The sequence below is a fragment of the Myxine glutinosa genome, chromosome 12 (genome assembly GCF_964187855.1).
Source record: "Myxine glutinosa chromosome 12, kmMyxGlut1.1, whole genome shotgun sequence".
In the NCBI taxonomy this organism is placed as follows: Eukaryota; Metazoa; Chordata; class Myxini; order Myxiniformes; family Myxinidae; genus Myxine; species Myxine glutinosa.
The window spans coordinates 34,670,752-34,692,670 of record NC_136272.1 but is presented as its reverse complement, the minus strand read 5'-3'; the positions used below and the strand labels follow the sequence as shown (position 1 = coordinate 34,692,670).

The 21,919-nt window shown below is 44.0% G+C and overlaps 1 protein-coding gene across 5 annotated transcripts in view; it reads left to right on the top strand.

Annotated features, from left to right (window-relative positions):
- Positions 1 to 322: 322 nt before the first annotated feature.
- LOC137437967 (TBC1 domain family member 9) overlaps positions 323 to 21,919 on the top strand; it is a 105,145-nt gene continuing 83,548 nt past the window's right edge. For 4 of the 5 annotated variants that reach the window (XM_078766725.1, XM_068132768.2, XM_068132769.2 and 1 more), the window contains exons 1-3: positions 470 to 914; positions 5,888 to 5,995; positions 20,078 to 20,196. In XM_078766725.1, coding sequence (XP_078622851.1) covers positions 797 to 914; positions 5,888 to 5,995; positions 20,078 to 20,196 — 345 coding nt within the window. In that variant the 5' untranslated portion in view covers positions 470 to 796. Of the gene's footprint in view, positions 915 to 5,887; positions 5,996 to 20,077; positions 20,197 to 21,919 lie in introns of all 5 variants that reach the window. The other variant, XM_068132767.2, reaches the window with a different exon arrangement.

Here is a 21,919-nt window from a genome sequence, read left to right as displayed (position 1 = left end):
TGGCGTTCTAATTAGTCACATAAATCCAAACCTAATAAAAATTTAATTGTCAACAAAAATCTTAACGATATCAAGACACTAAAAGCACAAAAATCTGTGTGAAACCACGTGAGCACTTTGACCAATCAAAAGCTTCGCTCATCTCAGACCGCAGTTAGACAAAAGGTCATTCAGTAGTATTTACTATTTTTTTATTACCAGTCTCAATCAAAGCTACTTACTATATTCTGTTTTATAAATCGTTCTTAAACATAGTGACAGTTTTATAAATGCATTCCAGTTTGGTTTGGTTCAACTTTTTTTATTTTGTGCCTCGAATTCCATTGGTGTAGTTAGCAGAGGCGTTACAGGTCTCGGAAAAAAAAGGAAAAGCTTTTTTTTCGAAAAATGAAACGTTTTTAATGTTAGCGAGGTTATTTAACGTAGTTTTTCGTTTACCAACCCAGAGAGATAAGAGCGATCATAATTTGTTTTCAAGCCATCAAGGAACCCGAAGGGAAGGAAAAAAATCTCTGTGGACCAGAAGTCTCCTGGTTGCGTCGTTCCAGTCGGCGCGTTTTGTTTTCACGGCGTTGATCGTTATTTTTTCTTCAAAGTTCAAGCAGGCGCGAGATTTGGAATAAATGGAGGTTTAAGATTGTACGGTGAGGATATGGAGAGGTGAAATTCAGGATTTAACTGTGGAGTGTTGTTTGTCTATTTATTATTTTCTGTTTGAGTTGCCTCACGCGGAAAAAGAAGAAATCCACGACGTACCGGCATCTTCTGCGTGACTGTGAATGACTTACCAATTATCATGTGGATCAAGCCAGAAGAGGTTGCTCCTGGGACTGCCTTGTGGGTAACAGAGGACAACAACGAGTTCTTTCGATTACAACGACGGAGAGGCCACGGTGAAGGCAAAGGGCTGGCAGGCGAGTCTTTTATTAAATGAAATTGTGAATGGACACCATCCATATGGAGATGATGGCCGTTGGATTGATGGTGAATACGTGTTGTAGTTTATTCCATAGCGTCAGGCTGTAGGGGAGAGCGGGGCACCTTGAACAGAGGGGCACCTCGAGCCAGAGTCCTTAATTCCTTTAGTATAGCTCCCTTCACATAGATGTCTCTAGTCCTAGTGTATGATCATCTCGTGGCAAAACTTTTTGGTTTTGCAATATTACACTTTTTTTTTTTCTTCGATTTAAGACGGCAGAAGTAAATTTAATAGGGTAAGTTCTTCTTAATGTAGTACGACAGATGCAGCAGAAAACTTGGGTCTGTCAATTCAAACTGACAGTGTAAGAAGTCAGTCTAATTATAAAGTAATCGATTCTTTATCGTCTATGGACATCTAAAATGAGAATGCAATTTTGTGTAATTGTGTTGCATGGGGCACCTTGAACCTGCAAAGTTGGGGCAGGTCGAACCATGATTAAAGGTCCCTCACCATATGTATAATTCTTAACATAAACATGAAGACTCGAATGAGGGCTACTGAGAGGAGTTCGGAGATGATCCCTTAGAATTAGCAAATCTAGCGGCAAAGAACCAGAAACAAGTACAGATGCATTCAAAGTACACCCCCCCCCCCCCCCCCCCCCCATGCCAAATAATTAAATATCCCACAGCGCGGCATTGCCACCGTGCAGCACATGGAGACTGTATTTGGAAGGAGAGGTGTACAATAATTGCTTGATTAATTGTGTAATTAAAATCAATAAATAACAATCGTAAAATAATTTCTTAAATAATTTCTTAAATAATTTCTTAATTTTAAATAATTCTTAATAGCATACCTGAACCACCAGTGTTTCATCCGAAGCTGTAACTTTTTGAAAATTAGTCATTAATCCCCCCAATTTTTTGGGGATTAATCAATAAATAATAAATCGATAATTTGATTAATCAGTAAATTAAAAACATCCTTTATCGCCGCATCACTTGGTCACTGTCATGTCCGAATCTTTCAGCTTCCTAGCTACAAAGATGGCTGAGATATCGTCCGGACAAACAAACAAGAAAGAAACCGGAGTGAAAACTGAGTACTCCCTTTCAGCGCACGTCATTGCCGAGCCCCCTTCGGTGCCCGGCGATGACGTCATGCAGCGTCTGGAGATGGAATAGGAAAGGAACGGTGTACAATTGGGGACTTTGTGCTTGTGAAACCGACGCCTATTAATTCAAACAAGGGGGTCCATTATGTTGGTCAAATTACTGAGATGTCATCAGACGAGTGAGAAACTTCATACAATGTAGACTTCTACAGACAGTCAAGAAAGTGACTAGACGTGTTACGAAACCAACTATTGAAGACAACTCCAAGATTGTGAGAGGGGACATTGTCATGTGCCTTCCACAACCCCTCACTACAGATGATACTCAGAGGGTGGCATCCATGATGCAATTCGGTGAAGATCTTCGGAGTATAACGGTCAATAACCATATAATCGATCTTGGGACGTGTGTATGAAAGAAGGTTTGGATGTTCCCGTCACATGTGACCATCCTCACCCCTCTTGCTAGGCCAACTTGATGCATGACAGGACATTAATCAGTTTGGAGTAAAAAATATGTAACATTTAAATACGTTGCACTGTTTATCATTCATTAAAACTTTGTAATTACCTTAAATTATTGTCTTTTTAACTCAACTGGACTACCGTCCAGTTGAGTTCATCACAAACTGAACCCTCTGGCGTCCGTCATCTGTCGTCCGTTAACTTTTCGACGTTAACACTCCAGCGTCCACAAATATCAACCGATTCTGATCAAACTTGACATGCAGCATCCTTACCCCAAGGAACAGGTTGGTATTACATTTCAGCCCGATCCATTGCAAAATGGCGGACTTAGGCGACCATTTTGTTTTTGGTCATGAAAATGACGTTAACACTCTAGCGTCCACAAATATTAACAGATTTTGATCAAACTTAGAATGTTTAACCCTTACCACACAAGGTAGGTTGCTATTGCATTCCAACCCGATCCGTCACAAAATGGCCACCATAGGCCGCCATATTGTTTTCAGCTCCGAAACGACGTTAAGACTTTAACGTCCACAAATGATTATGGATTTTGATCAAATGTGATGTGTGAGACTCTTACCACACAAGGTAGGTTGCTATCGCATGTCAACCCGATCTGTCACAAAATGGCCACCATACAAGGACCTTAAAATTATTACACAAGGTTGTTGGCTTTTCATTTAAGTCAAATCTAGTACAGACAACTGACCTACTTTAAAGTTGTCCAGTCAGTTCAGTTGAGTTCTGCTTCCCTGGAAGCTCTAGTTTTATACTTCATTGGTGATCCCAGGGCATGGTTCAACCTACTCCCTTGCAAGGTTCAAGGTACCCCACGCACGGGGCACGTAGAATCATTTCGAATATTATTTTTAAACATTAAAATTGGCTGTGATGGAAAAATGCTGATTACTGTTGCCTCTGGCAGAATATACCTTGAAGTCAAACCTTATTTTTGGCCCATAATGGAAGTTTCACTTCTTTGGCATTAAATGTTGTGCAGTGCAGAACAAAAGGTTGAAAAAACCTGTGCAAGGTGCCCTGCTCCCCCTGACTTGAAGCAGTTGAATATTCCATTGGTCCCGTCACCAAGTACGTGATCTGTTCCAGCAAAAGATTCGAGAATTTTTTTTTTTTAACATCAAAGAAAGCTCATACTGAAAAGCGCGCGCACACTGACACACACACACACACACACACACACACACACACACACACACACACACACACGCACACTGACGCACACGCACACGCACACGCACACACACACGCACACGCACACACTGACACGCACACACACACACTGACACGCACACACACACACTGACACGCACACACACGCACACACTGACACGCACGCACACACACACGCACACACACTGACACGCACACACACTGACATGCACACACACACTGACACGCACACACACACTGACACGCACACACACACTGACACGCACACACACACTGACACGCGCACACACACACACACACACACACACACTGACATGCACACACACATTTGACACGCACACACACACTTGACACGCACACACACACACTTGACATGCACACACACACTTGACACGCACACACACTGACATGCACACACACACTGACACACTGACACACACACACACTGACACGCACACACACTGACACGCACACACACTGACACGCACGCACACACAGACACGCACACACACACACACACGCACACGACTTAGACAAGACAAACACGGCCACTGAGCTCTGTGGAAGTACCGTCACTTCCCGGGGCACCCTGAGTCTCAGTGACGTCACAACAATGGCGCCGCGTTTCTCATTGTACTCAGCGGGGCATTTCTTCGAGGAATTTCCTCCTCCCCATCAAATGCCAACTTGTGGTTGTTTGTCCATGCTCTTAACTGTTTGAATGCTGAACATCAAGCAAGAAAGCAGCATGTACTCTTTTTGAAGTCTTTGGTGTGGCTCTGCCTGATTTCCAACTGCTGACCTCCCAGATTCAGAGTGGACCAAAGATCAAAAATTCTAATCAAAGTGCTAGCTAATGAAGGCTACTCCATGTGGCAGATTGCAGCCTCACTTCATGTTTTGGTAGGGGCTGTTTTCAAGCTTCAAGGAGGAAACATGAAACCGGTATTGGTGGGAATAGAAGTGGTCGAGGAGGTAAGCCCAAACCCTCCAATTGAAGAGGGGGAGGTGTTGACAGGTTTATGTCTTCCTTTGGATAGTTCGGGTCTGATCTGCAGGCTGACGTTTCCCCACGCATTTTGATGGGCCTTAGTTGATTCGCTAAAACGTGCTCACCGGAAGCGCAACAAAGGAAGTTTGGAATCTGGCCAGTGTCGCTCCGTCTCCAACGTTTCTCTAGAAGTACTATTCCCGCACCAATTTCAGGGGGCTAGAGCGCAGCTGTCCTCCGAGCACATCCAGCAACTGTCCTTATGTGGCAAGACTCCTGAGTTAGATCGTCTGTGCCAACATCTGAGCTGTCATGTCACAGGTTGTCTGTCTGCAAGTTGGGCTGCTTCAAGCCACATGACGTCATACTCATCAGCCACACGTGACGTCATAATCCATGTAACGTATGGGGAGTGAAGATGAGTAGGGGAAACCGCTTTTTACACGAGCGACCCTGACAATCACTGTTTAGAAATATGGAGCCATCTAACTAAAATGCATGTATTTAATAAAATCACAAACTATAATTAATTAGTCCCCCCTTCCCCCTCGAGTCGTGTACATTGCAATGTTTTCTTGTATAGCGCTTTTGCGAAGGATCGACTCAAAGCGTTTTTGCAATTAGCAAAATGGGCATAACACCAGTTTTTCTGGCTGAACCATCTGAAACTCTGCAGGCATAAGCGTAGCAAGGAGCGAGGCACCTTCCTCGGGTGCAGTTTGGGTGGGTCTGTGGAATTATCTGTTGTGAAAGTAATTTTAATTCTCAAAATGATCATAAACCTCAGTGGAAAAAGACAATCCTGCTCTCCTGGGAAACCAAAAGGATGATTGGGAAGCTTTTCACTGTAGGGTGGAAGTTTTTGTCCAAAGTTTGAATTGCCGAACTTTACCAAACTTGATAAGTGGTGTCAGGTGTGGGTCCCATTTCATCGGTCCATACCTTGGTGAAAGTGTTTTGTCTTTTGGACATAAAGCACTTTATTGAGGGCTTGTGGGTTTTGTCTTGCTCAATGTGCGTTGTGTTATAAAAAGTATTTTTGCAAAACACACACAAGGATTCTCAGCCTCACACTAGCTGTCAATCCCATATATTTTCACAGTGACGCAGGAGGCAAGGCACAATCAATACGTGCGAGTTGTACATCTGGAAAATGGTTTAATAATGTGAGTATTTAAAAAAATGCTTTTAACAGGTCTTCTCGTGGGAACTTTGGATGCCATGTTGGACTCTGGAGCAAAGGCAAGCCCCTACAGGATAGTGCACGAGGCAGGGATGCAGAGCTACTGGGCCATTGCCACAGGTTTGCACAGTTGATTGAAGATGTCTTTTGTTTTCATATTTTTTTGTTCTTTTGCAATGGGTCAATGGAAAAGCTACTGTGTATGCCTCTCACAGGCAGGGCAACATCTAAATGTGTGCAAAAGGTTGAAAATTGGTGTTGCGGTCGACACTTCCTTCTGTGGGTTCATAGGTTTCATAGCGACTTCCTCCTTTGTCATTGACTATTCTTGATTTTCTCTGACTTGATAGTTAGACTCTCTCACACTCACATGTGTGTGTGTGAGAAAGAGTGAATGAAAGAGTGAAAGAAAGAAAGAGTGAAAGAAAGAAAGGGGAAGAAAGAAAGAGGGGGAGGAGCAGGAGGAGGAGACTTGATGGATTATTTGCAATGTTTCCACAATGTGGATGAATTAACTCAAATGACAGTTGTGGATGTACAAGATAAGGGGAAAGAGTGCTTGGCAAATTTCCAAAGAACTGTCTCGAAAAAGGTTAAGTGCAGATACTTCCAACAGGAAAGGCTAATGTTTTTGCCAATTATGAATACAATGGACCAGGCCAGAGAAAAAGGAAAATGCACAAAACCTGTAACGAGGACATTGATGAACCGCTTTTAGCAATGCAATGGCCGTGTCGATTAATGTATCTGGGCCGTTATCGAAAGATGAGCCGTTGAAGTAGTTAGCCAATGATTTGGGCAAAGCTGACTTCGGTGTTTAATCAATGGCTTGTTGGACTTCTTAAGTCAATGTTGTGTTTGGCACTGTATCGGGTGAGGTGGGTGACAGACAGCAAAGTTGTTTTTAAGTGGGAAAAACCGATTTCCTACACTAAAAGGAGTACGAGCCACAAAATGTGTTCCACATTGATGCGGGCATGTTTTTCTGCACACCTATAGAGTACTGTATATAGATAAGACTTTTCCATGTCAAGGGTGAAATTTGTTGCGGTGGGAGAAAGTCGGAGAGACTAACTTGGTTTGTGTGAAAATATGCTTGGTGAGCAGACCCAATTTGATTGTGATTCAAGAAATTCAAAAACGCAATATGATTGAAGAACGTTAAAACATTTCTGCCTGTGATTTGTAACGCAAGTAATAAGGCTTCAATGACAGGTGCTCCTTTTTATTACTGACTCAAACAGTTGTGCAAAAAGATTGTCTGACAGAAGCACAGGATGTTCTGTTCTTTGGAAATGCTCCACCACACCCGCAGCTATTACTGAAGAACTTCATGCTTCTTCATCAGTTCTTCCCACCCAACAGATCTGGCAGATTGCAGCCAATTGATTGGGAGATTACCTAGTTCCTGAAGCTGAAGTAGGGCACATGGCATCTGCGACGCATTATTGATGCAGTGAAAAATATGACTGACTTCTGCTGTGCCAGTCTGCAGGACAGGCACAGCAGTTTGACACAGTGATTGTCGGGTGTCTTAAAGACAGGCAGAGTATTCAAACTTTTGTTTCAAGGTTGTAATGACAATTACTAGGAACTAAATGCTAGTAACACCAAGGATTTTTTTTTTTTTTAGAATTAAAAACAGCAACCGATTATCCCTGTTACCTTTGCGAATCAAGACATTAGCATTGTGCAATCATACAAGTATTTTGCTACCGTCATAGATAACAGAATTGCATGGGCAGATCACTGTGAGGCACTTGTGTCAAAGGGTCAACAACGAATGTATTTTTTGATGAAGCTTGGATTATTTAATGTTGATCTGGACCTTATGATTTTGTTTTATACCTCCTCCATTGAAAGTGTCATCCTCAATGGATGTATTGTGTGGTTTAAATCTCAGGAAAGAAGGCATGCATAAACAGCAAAGGGTAGCTGACCAAGCAGGTAAAATTCTGGGAGAAAAACTCGACTTGACAGATATATCTGTTGTATTGTAACTTAGGTTAATGACATGATACAGGTTGAGCACTATCCACTGAACAATCGCTATCAATGGCTGAGGAAGAACTGTCTCGGCAAAAGGGAAAAGACCAAGATGTGAGGTAAGGGAAAAGATGTGAGGTGAGATGGGAACTGAGGTCAAGGAAAAGACTGAGATGCCTCCGATGCAGAACAACTCGTTATTTTAATTATTTTGCTCCAATTTCTGTGAGCTTTTAATGAATCGTGATGATGAAGGGTTTTGCATGTCTTCGGTATGGGGGAGAGTTGGTTGGCTGATATTATGTGGTCGAGGTTCTGTGTTTTTATTTCTCTGTTGACGAAGTCCCCGGAGGCATTATGTTTTCGGGTTGTCCGTCCATCCCTCCGTCCATGATAGTTTTTCGTTACCGTGATAACTTGAGAACGGCTGAAGAGATGGAGGTCAAACTTGGTACAAGTATGTGTGATGATGTAAAGATAAACTGATTAAATGATGGGGTCAAGAGGTCAAGAGGTCAATGGTTCCGTTTAGTAAAATTTTGTTGCTGCCTAACTTGTGAACCAGTGATGGGATTTTGACCAAATTTGGTACAAGCATCTATTATGATGCAAACATGAACTGATTAGATTAACTGATACATGATGTTGCCTGGAGTGCTCATCTTTGCGCACAGCCAAAGCGCACTCAAACGGATCGCCAATTTCGACGCTGCAAGTGCTTTTGGCACCTTGAGTGGTTGGTTGTTTGTTTTGATGTTTAATGCTTAATGATATACCATTTAAATTACATCTCGGAGAATATACATTCCATATTATAACACCTGCTTTATTTTATTGAGCTGCATTTAATACAGGCATATCTTTTGAGAGAAACTAAACACACTAAAAGCAGCCAATACACTGTCCATGTCCTGGTTCAAGTTACTATTCACCTCCTGTGCATGCACAGCATCATGAACATTAATTATCATGAACGGTTGTCGTGATAATTAATTCCCATTGTTAATGCATCACAAAATCTAAGGCACGATTATAGTCTCATTGCGATTATTGCCCAGCACTAGTAGCATCCATAAATATCACAGAACGACGTTGGAATTCTTTGAATACGAGTGCTCTCAAATAATAGTATAATTTGACAAAAAAGAACAGCAGACATATGTTATGGATTCGTCACTTCCGTTGTGGTGGTTTTCATCCACTGTAAACATTTTTGATTCCATTACTATTATTGTTTTCAAAAGGTTTATTGTTTATGAACTGTTTTGAAAAGGTGAAAAAGTTAGAGTTAAAAGAAACCGGAAACCGGATCGGGAACTGGACGACGACGACGATGAAGAGGAAGAGGAGAAAAAGAAGGCGGAGCGAGTGAGTCGGAGAAGAAGCATAGTTGCTTTGCGGTCTGGAGCGAACGTTGGCGAGCAAGAGTCACGAGTGAACTTTGGGTTTCCCGGGAAAGGGATTCCTGTGACAGAGTTGTTATCGCTGTGACAGATCAACCTGCGTGTCAGGTTTTGCGGTCGATTCCAAAGAGAATCGTTGGACTGCCGTCATGCCTCAAGAACGGGCCGTCGGCCATTTTGACTCGCGCGCTTTGCGCATCGCGCAAGGTCTTTGCTTCGCTTCAACTGTTTTCACCGCATTCAGACGTTAATCTGGTGTGTGTGTGTGTGTGTGTGTGTGTGTGTGTGTGTGTGTGTGTGTGTGTGTGTGTGTGTGTGTGTGTGCGTGCGTGCGTGCGTGCGTGCGTGCGCGCGCGCGCAATGTGGCTTTTAGAGGTTAATTTGCGGTTCGTCGACTGTGAGCCGTGAAACGTCCATACCCGAGGGTGAGATTTCCCAGTCGCCTGGAGGGCGCCTTTTCGCAGCTTTGGCAGCAGGACTGTAACTGCCAACCCAACGGCATTCTGGTCTCGATTAGACATTGATCTGTCGATCGCTGGAGCGGATCGACTTTGGCTTGAAGCCGGAATCTACTTTGGCTTGAAGCCGGGATTAGAGACATTGGGAATGTTCTTCTTTTCGCTCACTTGGAGCACAGTGAGTTATATTGTACGAACCTGATGGTACCATCATAGGATATATATGGATTGTACTTTTGATTACTATTATTGTTGTACTGTTATTCTTGTGTGATATTAATACAATATTTGTTTGTTGGTAACAATTGGTGTGGCTTCACCATTGGTCTTTGACATACAGAATAACACATTTTTCTGCCGTGACTCCTCTCGGGGCTCGGAGGTACACCGTAACCAGGGGGTTGGGGAGGAGCACGTAACACATATAAAAATCAAGATTCATGGTTTAAAAGTCGGACCACTCTCGGACCAAAGCTATTCCTGAAACGGTTGGGGAAATGGTTTAATACTGCGGTACCGACAGCCAGAACGTAGTGGTTCGAACATGCTAAACGCAGGATGACTGGAATCTTTAACAATATTTGAGACTTTGGCAAAACATCTGGACATGTAGAATGTAGATAACCTCAAATGCAGGTAGTTCAACACCAATGATCCTCTGAGCTGCACGAACAACTCTTTCCAACAACTTGAGGTCGTGTGCAGTGATCTTGCCGAACCAAACAATAATCGACCCCATTAAAATACTTCCAATAACACTGCGGTAAAAGTCCACTAAAACGTCACTATGCATACCAATTGTTTTCAGCAGTCTATAGAAGTACAGGCGCTGCTAGGCCTTTTTAATGATACTTCCAGTATTCAGATTCCAGGACATATCAGATGAAATCTAGATGCTCAGGAATGTGAAAGAACTCGGTCTCGACATCTAGACCATCGATGCTGATAGGAGAATGTGTAACACGAGACTTCCTAAAATACATGATAACTTGCTTCGTTTTACGAACATTCAGTTCGAGATATGAACTGAACACCATTCTGTCAAGTTCTGAACTGCATCTCTGTACGCCGTTTCATCGTCATTCCTGATCAAGCCAAGTAAGGTCGTGTCATCCGCAAATTTTGCCAGGAAGTTGTTTTCCCGACGAGCAACATAAGTAAAAAGTGAATACAGCAAAAGACTTAAAACACAACCTCGAGGAGCCCCCGTGTTCAAAACAAATGATGAGGACATACGGCTGCCAATTTTCACTACGTGTGACCTGTCACTTCAAAAGTCCAAAATCCAGTTACATATAAAATGGCATGGTTCAATACCGCGAAGTTTCACAAATAATTTAGAGGGAATAATGGTATTAAAAGCAGAACTGCAGTCAACAACAAGCATCCAAATATAGGTATTGCACTTACCCAGGTTATGCTCCCTTCTTCCCTTCCTCATCCCTCCTCGTCCCCCTCCTCCTCCTCCTTGCCATTCTCCTGCTCCATTCTCCTCCTCTTACCTTTATAAGGGTTGAGGTCCACCAAGCTTCTACCCTGCCTTGACCACGATATTCTTCCACTCCCCTCTTTCCTCAGACGACTCTTTCCACTCTACAACCACCCCCACCTTACTGATATCCCTCCTCACACAAGCCTCTCATCTCAACCACGATCTACCTCTTTTCCTCCTACCTTGCTCCCTCAACCTATCCGCTCTCTTCGCCATACTCTCTTCCCCCATACACACCAAGTGTCCAGCCCATCTCAGCCGGCATTTAACTAATCTTCCCCTCAAAGCTGATCTGCACACCAATCTCCTCCCTCAGTTCATCCATTCTTATTCTAATGACCCTCTTCATTCCCACAATCCTCCTGACCCAGTTGTTCTTGCAAACCTGCAGCCTCTGTTGTTGTATCTCTGTCTGTGCCACCATTTCTAGACAGTAAAGGTAGGCCGGCATTGCACACATCAGAACCTTCCCTTTCATTTTTTGTTGATATTGTTACGTCTGTGGGGGGCTAAACAATGAAATACTGTAGCCAAGATAGAATCGTATAAATTAGCATGCTCCGAGTGTTGCGAAGAAGAAGAAGAAGAACCCACCTCAATGTATATAAGTAGTGTCGAATGTCCGGGTAAGATCATATATGTCTCCATACGAGGGGTGGAGCTATGCTAATTAAGTAGGGCTTGAGGATAAACGGCACCACCTCCACTTGCCGACTTCCGCTTCCGGTTCCTCCGGCGAGCGTCCATCGAGCTCCACTTCGTCAAAGTTAAGTATTTTACCATTCGTGTCTTTGTCAAATTCCACTCGTTATTTTATTGTGTATGTGTTACAGTGTGTTTCTAGTGAGGTTTTGTTTGTAATTCGTGCAAACTTAGGTGTAATTAATCGTTTTCTGTTCGTACCGCGTGCGCGGCCTAGTTCCTTGAGGCTTCCCTGCCCCCATTGGTATTTTGTAAATTGAAGTTCTTTCCTTTTCTGTATTGCTTTTCTCTTTGATTATCTTTTCTTCACTACCTCGCCCAAACATCTTACCCTTTGTCTAATCTCTAATGTTTTACCTCCCCTCCAAAAATGTCTTGCCTCCCCTCCAATCTCCTCCTCACCCCTCCCTTTCAATTCTCCTCCCTTACCCCTCTCCTCCTAAACTCCACCCTTGCCCCTCCCCTCCTAAACTCTACCCTCGCCCCTCCCCTCCTTAACTCCAACCTCGCTCCACCCCTCATAAACTCCACCCTCGCCCCTTCTCTCCAAATCTCTCTCCTTATAATCTTCCCCCTCCCCTTCAAATCTCCCCCTCACTACTCCCCTTTAAACTCCCCCCACCCTCTCTTTTAAAACTCCCCCTCACCCCTCCCCTTTAAATCCTCCCCTCTACCATCTTTCTCCAATTCTCCCCCTCCCCCTCCTCCTCAAAGCTGCCTCCTCCCCACTTCCTCTGCCCTCCATCTCATACCTCCACCTCCTTCAACCTTATACTTTGCTCTGTCTCCCCCCTCAAACAACGCCTCACTGTGCCTCATCCTATCACCATCAAACCTTTTGTCCTCCTCATCCTTCCCTTTCTCCTAGCACTTCTGCAATCTCTGACACACTATCAACAGCTCTCCCTACCTCCCCGTCTCACTCCTCATCTTACCCTATCCCTCCCCTCCCCTGTTCTGTACCCGATGTTCCTCCTTGCTCTTCCTTAATGGTATGGACCTCAAACATCCAGGGCCTTCGCTCAAACCTGATTGATCTCTCCATACAGGTTGCTTCTGACAAACCAGACGTAATCTGCTTAACATAAACTTTCCTCCTTCAAGATGTCTCTGATTCCTTAATATCTCTTCCTGATTAGACCCTCCTCCAGTATGATAGACCTGAGCCTCGTTCTGGTGGTGGGGTTGCTATCTTTATCAAACATTATTTTCCTCACACTCCTTGCACTGCCCTCTCTCCACCTCACCCCCAGGAGTACCTCTGGCTACGGCTTCCCCTCCGCTCCCACCTTTTTGTCCCCCGTCGCACCATGGAGCGAAAGGGGGACTATGGTTTTCCCCTGTGTCCATGCGTGCGTGCGTGCAAATGTGCGTGCGTGCGTAAGCGAAGGACCGAATTCTAATTTGGTGTGTGGGTGCAACCCACGTCAAAATCCAAGATGGCCGCCGCCATGTATGTCTGACACCATGTATGTCTGAACCTTGTGAGCGGAATATCTTGAAAAATAAGAGAAATACCAACTTCTAATCTGGTGTGTGGGTGTGTCTAGGCATAAGGAAGAACGCTATTGAAAATTGGGTCGCCACGGCAAAATCCAAGATGGCCGCCACCATATATATGTCAACCTTGTGAGCGAAATATGTTGAAAAATAAAGGAACTACTAACTTCTAATCTGGTTTGTGCGTGTATCTATGCATAAGGAAGAACGCTATTGAAAATTGGGTTGTCACGTCAAAATCAAAGATGGCCGCCTTGCGTCTTCCACGTTGTCAACTCGCATCACTTCAACGACGGGGGACCTAGGCGTAACGCTTGTGTTCTGTACCGTCCTCCAAACAGTGATGACTCCATTTACATCTCGCTGTCTGACAACATGGACCAACTTCTATCCACTCATCCCAACTCTCTCTTCCTCATGTTTGGCGACTTCAACTGTCATCATGCCAGCTGGCTGGGTGTGGGTACCTCTTGCACCAGCCATGGCACCTCAGCAAAGGACTTCTGCGACTTACTGGGACTGACACAATCTGCAATTCCCCGACCAGAATTTCCCAACAGAGCATCTTCTCTTCTGGACTTTGTTTTGACTAACTTCCCTGCAAATGTCTGCTGCTCTTCTTCTGCTCCAATCGGTTCTTCTGATAATTTGCTTGTTAAAGTGGACATCTCTCTGGCCATTCTCGGAGAGACCTCCTCAGCGTCGACGAGTCTGGCATTTCATTCAGGCCGACTGTCATGGTCTTCAAGGAGCCATCAATCATCTGGACTGGTCTGCCATCTCTATTGCTTCTGACATCGACACTTCCTGGGAATCTTCCAAAGTAAACTGCTTTCTCTCATGCACAGATTTATTCCATTTCGTCTTCAGATTCGCTCATGAACATGTCTTTTAATCCTGAAAAATCTCACACTCCCACTTTGTCTCTCTGAAAAGACTGTCTAGACAACCCTCCCATCTACTTTCTGAACAATCCTCTTGAAGAAGTTCTGTCACTGAAGCTTTTGGGTCTCGTTATCTGCCATGATCTTTCCTGGGAAAACCACATTTCCAAGCTGGCCTCCAAAGCCAGTAGCCGACTGGGCATCCTCCGTCGTGCGAAGTCCTTTCTGGACACTTCTGAGCTCCTCACCACATACAAAGCTTTCACCCGCAGCTCAATGGAATACTGTTTTCCCCTCTGGGTTAGTGCTCCTGCCTCACACCGAGCTCGGCTTCACGCGGTTGAAACCAAAGCGTTCCAAATCATTGAAATCTCCTGCGATGAAGCCGAATCTGAGGGCCTTTCTATCTCTCACCGCAGGCAGGTTGGTGGTCTTTCTGTCTTCTGCCGACTCCTCTCCGGCCTTGCTCCCCCTGCTCTGTCTGTGCTCTGTCCCCCAAATATTCGTGCAGGATGCACAAGATCTGACAGCAACCCTCTTCTGGTGAAACAGCCAAAATATAGTCTTTCTGTTCACCTTCACTCTTTCATTCCTCTTTTTTTCCTGCCACTGGAACAAACTCCCACACTTTCTTCAATCCCTCTCCTCCCTCCGGGTCTTTGAAACAGCTTTTCACCCTCATCTCTTATCTTCCCACATCTAAAACCTTGATCTTTTCTACCCTTGTTAAAACACCCCAAATCCACCCTTTTCAATCTCCAACTTCTTTCCTGAAATTCCTTTAAGTGTTTATTTGCTTTATACCGTGTACCCCTCCCTCCTCCCCCAGCCCTCCCCCTTCCACAGGTCTACCGACGTCCGTTCTATACTGTTGTTGTTCCTGTGTGCTTCCCTCTCTCTCTCCCCCTCTTGTCTCCCGCTCTCTTCATTGTGTGTTTTATGTGTCTGTGCATGTTTTCATGTTCAATGTGTCAGCTCTTACACGAGCCTCGATTCTGTATCCAAAAACAAACAAGCAAATAAACCCCCAGTGTGTAATTGCCCTGTGATTTTTCCCTTCACTGTTATTGCATCAAAAAGAGCCGCCATTACAACAACAATCGCACTGTAAATGGACTCATGCGCTCACAACGCTACCAGGGCTATCCAACACCCAGCACATTTTCCGATTGGCACGCAAGCCCCGCCTCATTTCCTTTGACGTCATCCGAACATTCTCGAACGACGACTGGACTCTGCCCCGCCCTTCCCCCCATGGAGGCCACTCATGACGAGGAGGCCACTTCCTGGCCTTTATGATTGAGTAGCGCTCAGTGATTGGACAGAGAGTTGACATCATCGTGGAAGATTCGGGAGAGCAGGAAAAAATAATTTGGTCTCGCCGTTTTGTCTCTCTCTCTCTCTCTCTCTCTCTCTCTGTCCTGGTGCTGGTTGGAGGTAGTCGCATTTCCTCCTTGTTCTGGCTTGGTCGCGGGCGTGTGGTCTTTGATTCGTGTGCGCTTTTGGGAAAGGGCTGCTGAGAAACAGCGGTTCGGAACAGTCGTAACTACAAGGCACAGGATCTACGTCTGCGATGGACTGAATCTGCGTCGTGTTTCCTCTCGACGCCGAAGAGCGACTCAGTGCCATTTTGTGCGTTTCCCGCGTGGTGGTTTGGAGGCGACGAGCGACCGGTGAGGCTTACCAGCCATTTGGGGACAAAAAGCTGAGTGCCGGCTGATTACCACAGCATCATTTATTTTTCTTTTACTTTCGTTTTCCCCGTGTTTGTATACGAGTCTGAGTGGAGACGTCTCATTTTGGAATTTTAGTTTTTACCTCGCCTTTCATTGTTGTTTGCATTTATTTTCCTGAAATCATTATTTGTCGAATTTTACTTTCCTTGTATTGTGGATTTTGATGTCTTGTCTTTGTGTTTGTGGGTTCGGGTTAACCCCTGCGTGTGTTCTGATCAGATGAGGCCTCAAACCTTCCCCCAGTTGGGTATACGCCTCGGAGTTAAAGCTCATTTTGTCCATTCGTCCTCTTGGGGTCTTAACCCCGGGGACACGACAATATCTTTGTCTGCTATTAATCCGTACACACCTTTCCTCCTTGTTGAATGCCTCAACTCACATATCATTCCTTGCCTTATCCAAAGCTCTCTTTGCTGCTTTCTTTTCTCCCCATACAGGTGCAGCAACCCTGCATCTGACTGCCTTGCTCTATCCTTGATATTCTCTGTCCTCTTGCAACCTTCATTCTTTACATCAACTGCCTTGGCTACTTCCTCTGTCCAACATAACTGGTTTCTATCCCCCGATGATGCACCCTTTCATTATGTAACAAAACTTCTGCAATTTCCCTAAACGCTTCTCCGTACTTCTTCCACACCTCCAAACCTTCCCGTTCTTCGCTAAGTTGCTTATACCTGGCCCTCACCCTCTCTTTGTACTCTACAGTGACGTCGCCCCTACACGTCCCCTACATAATAACCTTCTTACCCTTGCTGTGGGGGTGGGGAGGGGTGCTGTCTATGGCTGGTGCTGATTGGTTATCTTTAGGTTGGATCTCAGAAACGGTTATGCAACATTGGTTGCGCTCGGCTGACTGACTCAGGTCTGTTGCGTGATCTACGGCATGGTACTCACACATTTCTTGTCTTTCGTATGATAACACGACATTGGGCCTGGAAACCAGCCAGAAGTTCTGGGGCGACTGAGGATTGTGGTCTTTTAAGATGCGCCATCCTCTTGGAGTTATCCGGAGGTGATGTCCTTCACAATACTTTCAACAGTGTTAAATATTACAGCAAGTTGCAAATCTACTCTGAGTCTGATTGCGTCATCTTCGTACAAATATTCTTATTTTCCCGGCACTCTGTTTGCACCATCTCACGGCACCTTGGTGATGACTTATCCGATCTGGATTTGCTGCGCAGCCCGTTCAATAGCTCAATCGGGAGATTTTTCAATTCCAAATTATCTGCACAACTCACCCGAAACTCGATCAGGGTGAGGGTAGCACCGTATCACTCCGGGTTTACCCCGCCACCCCCCCCCCCTTTGCCTTCCTATCCCATACATTATTCAAGCGTCTCTAGAATCTTTTATTTTTAACTGTCACAAAAATAGTTTGCAAATCTGGCCAGATAAAGTGAGCAGGAGGTAAGAAGAAGAACATAAAGGTAAACCTAATGGAGGAAATTATAATGAGGAGCTGGAGATCGATTGGGCATGTACTGCGTATGGAAAACACCATCACAACAGTGATTCGCTTGAAGGTTGAAGGAGAGTTGGACGACATATCGACACCCTGGCAGTGTACAGTGGAAAAAGGGCGGAGGGAGCCAGAAACCACCTGGGCACCGGTCAATGGGTGCAAGACAGACAAAAGTGTCATGTGTTCCTGATGAGGCGCTATACGTCACCAAGCATGGCGGGATCTTAAGGAAGGAAGGAAGCATCTTCTCTTCTTATCTCCTCTTATCATCTTATCTCCTCTTATCATCTTATCTCCTCTTATCATCTTATCTCCTCTTCCTGTTCAGGCTGGAGTTCCCCAAGGCAGTGTTCTGGGCCCTGTGCTTTTTCTGGTCTTCATCAATGATCTCTCTGACTCTCTTGAAAATCCTCTCCATCTCTTTGCTGATGACTCTACTCTCTGTCGCTCCATTCTTCATCCCTCAGATCAGCAGTCTGCAGCCTCCTCACTCTTTGCAGACCTGGACAAAATCACAGACTGTGCAAACAAGTGGAACATGTCTTTCAATCCTGACAAATCTCACACTCTTACGATGTCTCTCCGAAAAGACCGACTGGACAACCCTCCCATCCACTTTCTGAATAATCCTCTCCAAGAAGTTCTGTCACTCAAGCTTTTGGGTCTCACTATCTGCCATGATCTTTCCTGGGAAAACCACATTTCAAATCTGGCCTCCAAAGCCAGTCGCCGACTGGGCATCCTCCGTCGTGCGAAGTCCTTCCTTGGCACACCTGAGCTCCTCACCACATACAAGGCTTTCATCCGCAGCTCAATGGAATACTGCTCTCCCCTCTGGGCTGGTGCACCTGCCTCACACCTAGCTCGTCTTCACGCTGTTGAAACCAAAGCGTTCAGAATCATTGGAATCCCCCGCGATGAAGCTAACTCCGAGGGCCTTTCACACACTCACCGCAGGCAGGTTGGTGATCTTTCCGTCTTCTACCGACTCCTCTCCGGCCTTGCCCCCCCAGCTCTCTCTGGGCTCTGTCCCCCAATTATTCCTACAGGACGCACAAGATCTGCCTGCAACCCTCTTATGGTTAAACTGCCAAAATCAAGACTCTCTGCTCACCTTCACTCCTTCATTCCTCTTTTCTCCTGCCTCTGGAACAAACTCCCTCACTCTCTTCAATCCCACTCCTCCCTCCAGGTCTTTAAAACAGCTGTTCACCACCATCTCTTATCTTCCCCCATCCAAAACCTTGGTCTTTTCTACCCCTGCTAATTTCACCCCAAATCCACTTTTATGAAATACCAACTTCTTTCCTGGAAGTCCTTGGTGTCCTTGTGTTTTATACTTCTCCCACCCCCCACCCCCTTCCCACGCCTCCTCCCCCCAAGTCCTCTCCCTCCCACACATCTCCCGATGTCCCTGCTCTCAAATGTTGTGTTTGTGTGCTTCCCTTCTCTCCACATCTTGTCTACCGCTCCCTCTTTTTATATATTTTGCTTGTCTGTTTGATTTGTTTGTGTGATAAATGTTAGCTCTTTCACGAGCCTCGATTCTGTATACAAGAAAAAAAGAAAAAAAAAGAAGCAAGTGAAAGATGTTCTGTTTATTACCCTCGCCAGAGGAGAGGGTATTTCATTTGAGTCTTTCTTTGTCTGTTTGTCTGCCCCTGTTTGCTTGTCGGCACAGAATAAGTATGATTTTCTCTGCAACCGTTGGTCCGATTGAGAGGTATTTTTCACCATATGTGCACCTCTACCCATAGAATTTGTCAATGATAATTATGACGTCATAGCTCACGTGGTGCGGGCACCATCTTGGAAAAACCGAAAAAATTTGCACCTCTATATCTCAAAGCCCTGAATATAAAAAATTGAGACTGGCTCATTGTAAATAACTCTCCATGTGGAATAACATATGTTAATGATGATGATGATGGTTTTTATTTATTTATTTATTTTTATTTTTTTAATGATGATGTCATAGGTGCCTCCATTATGACATCATAATTCAACAAGTACAAAACTTCATCCGATCAAGATGAAATTTCTTGAGCATCATCTCGGGATGGAGAAAAAAAAGAAAAAAAAGATGTCATCGTTCCTGTGGTTCGGCCTCCATCGTTGTTTCAACACAAAAGCCATAAAAACCACTGAAAACACGTTCTGGCGAGGGTCTGCAATCTCTGATTACTCTTTCTAGTTTGTGATTGTAAATCAGTCTTGAAGACTGCCTTGCTTTTTTTCTCATTGTGAGCAAATGGATATTGGATGGATGCTCTGGTCTCTTTCCCAGCATATGTGAACCTGTACAGTAAGAGCACTCGTGTATGAAGACATTATGAAGATCCTTTGAGTGGTCTTTAAAGAGACTCTGGACTGTATTTGGAATTTTTATGTGGTCTGAGTGCTCAGTTGACAAATATATTTAGGGATAAGCTTTTTGATGCAGAGGTTCTCATACTTGGGGGGCATTTTTTGAATTTCCCTTTGCTTGGAAAGAATCTGGTTGTTCCAAAATCTATGCTTTTTTTTTGACCCACAGTATGGAAATGCTGCATGTTAACGCCACCTTACTCCCTCAGGTGGGACCAGGGAGGAAATTGTGGTTCACTGGACATGGCTTGAGCAGAATCTTCTCCATACACTCAGCATCTTTGAGAGCAGTGATGATCTTACTGAATTTATCACTGGAAAAATAAAGGTACCCCTTGACATTCCAATAAAGTTGGCCTTTTTATTTTCATTTTACTTTTTCTTGTCACAGGTCTACAAGAGCTATGCATGGTTGTGGTTCTTTTTGTTTGTTGCTTTGCCTCAGTTGTTGCTTTGCTTGTTTGTTGCTTTGCTTGTTTGTTGGTTGGTATGCTTGTTTGTTGGTTGGTATGCTTGTTTGTTGGTTGGTTTGCTTGATTGTTTGTTGGTTTGCTTGCTTGTTTGTTGGTTTGCTTGTTTGTTGGTTTGCTTGCTTGTTGCTTTGCTTGTTTGTTGGTTTGCTTGCTTGTTTGTTGGTTTGCTTGCTTGTTTGTTGGTTTGCTTGCTTGTTTGTTGGTTTGCTTGATTGTTTGTTGGTTTGCTTGCTTGTTTGTTGGTTTGCTTGTTTGTTGGTTTGCTTGCTTGTTGCTTTGCTTGTTTGTTGGTTTGCTTGCTTGTTTGTTGGTTTGCTTGCTTGTTTGTTGGTTTGCTTGATTGTTTGTTGGTTTGCTTGATTGTTTGTTGGTTTGCTTGCTTGTTTGTTGGTTTGCTTGTTTGATGGTTTGCTTGTTTGTTGGTTTGCTTGTTTTGTTGGTTTGCTTGTTTTGTTGGTTTGCTTGTTTTGTTGGTTTGCTTGTTTTGTTGGTTTGCTTGTTTTGTTGGTTTGCTTGTTTTGTTGGTTTGCTTGTTTTGTTGGTTTGCTTGTTTTGTTGGTTTGCTTGGTTGGTTGGTTTGCTTGTTTGGTTGGTTTGCTTGTTTGTTGGTTTGCTTGTTTGTTGGTTTGCTTGTTTGTTGGTTTGCTTGTTTTGTTGGTTTGCTTGTTTTGTTGGTTTGCTTGTTTTGTTGGTTTGCTTGTTTTGTTGGTTTGCTTGTTTTGTTGGTTTGCTTGTTTTGTTGGTTTGCTTGTTTTGTTGGTTTGTTTGTTTTGTTGGTTTGTTTGTTTTGTTGGTTTGCTTGTTTTGTTGGTTTGCTTGTTTTGTTGGTTTGCTTGTTTTGTTGGTTTGCTTGTTTTGTTGGTTTGCTTGTTTTGTTGGTTTGCTTGTTTTGTTGGTTTGCTTGTTTTGTTGGTTTGCTTGTTTTGTTGGTTTGCTTGTTTTGTTGGTTTGCTTGTTTTGTTGGTTTGCTTGTTTTGTTGGTTTGCTTGCTTTGTTGGTTTGCTTGCTTTGTTGGTTTGCTTGTTTTGTTGGTTTGCTTGTTTTGTTGGTTTGCTTGTTTTGTTGGTTTGCTTGTTTTGTTGGTTTGCTTGTTTTGTTGGTTTGCTTGTTTTGTTGGTTTGCTTGCTTTGTTGGTTTGCTTGCTTTGTTGGTTTGCTTGTTTTGTTGGTTTGCTTGTTTTGTTGGTTTGCTTGTTTTGTTGGTTTGCTTGTTTTGTTGGTTTGCTTGTTTTGTTGGTTTGCTTGTTTTGTTGGTTTGCTTGCTTTGTTGGTTTGCTTGCTTTGTTGGTTTGCTTGTTTTGTTGGTTTGCTTGTTTGTTGGTTTGCTTGTTTTGTTGGTTTGCTTGTTTTGTTGGTTTGCTTGTTTTGTTGGTTTGCTTGTTTTGTTGGTTTGCTTGTTTTGTTGGTTTGCTTGTTTTGTTGGTTTGTTTGTTTTGTTGGTTTGTTTGTTTTGTTGGTTTGCTTGTTTTGTTGGTTTGCTTGTTTTGTTGGTTTGCTTGTTTTGTTGGTTTGCTTGTTTTGTTGGTTTGCTTGCTTTGTTGGTTTGCTTGCTTTGTTGGTTTGCTTGTTTTGTTGGTTT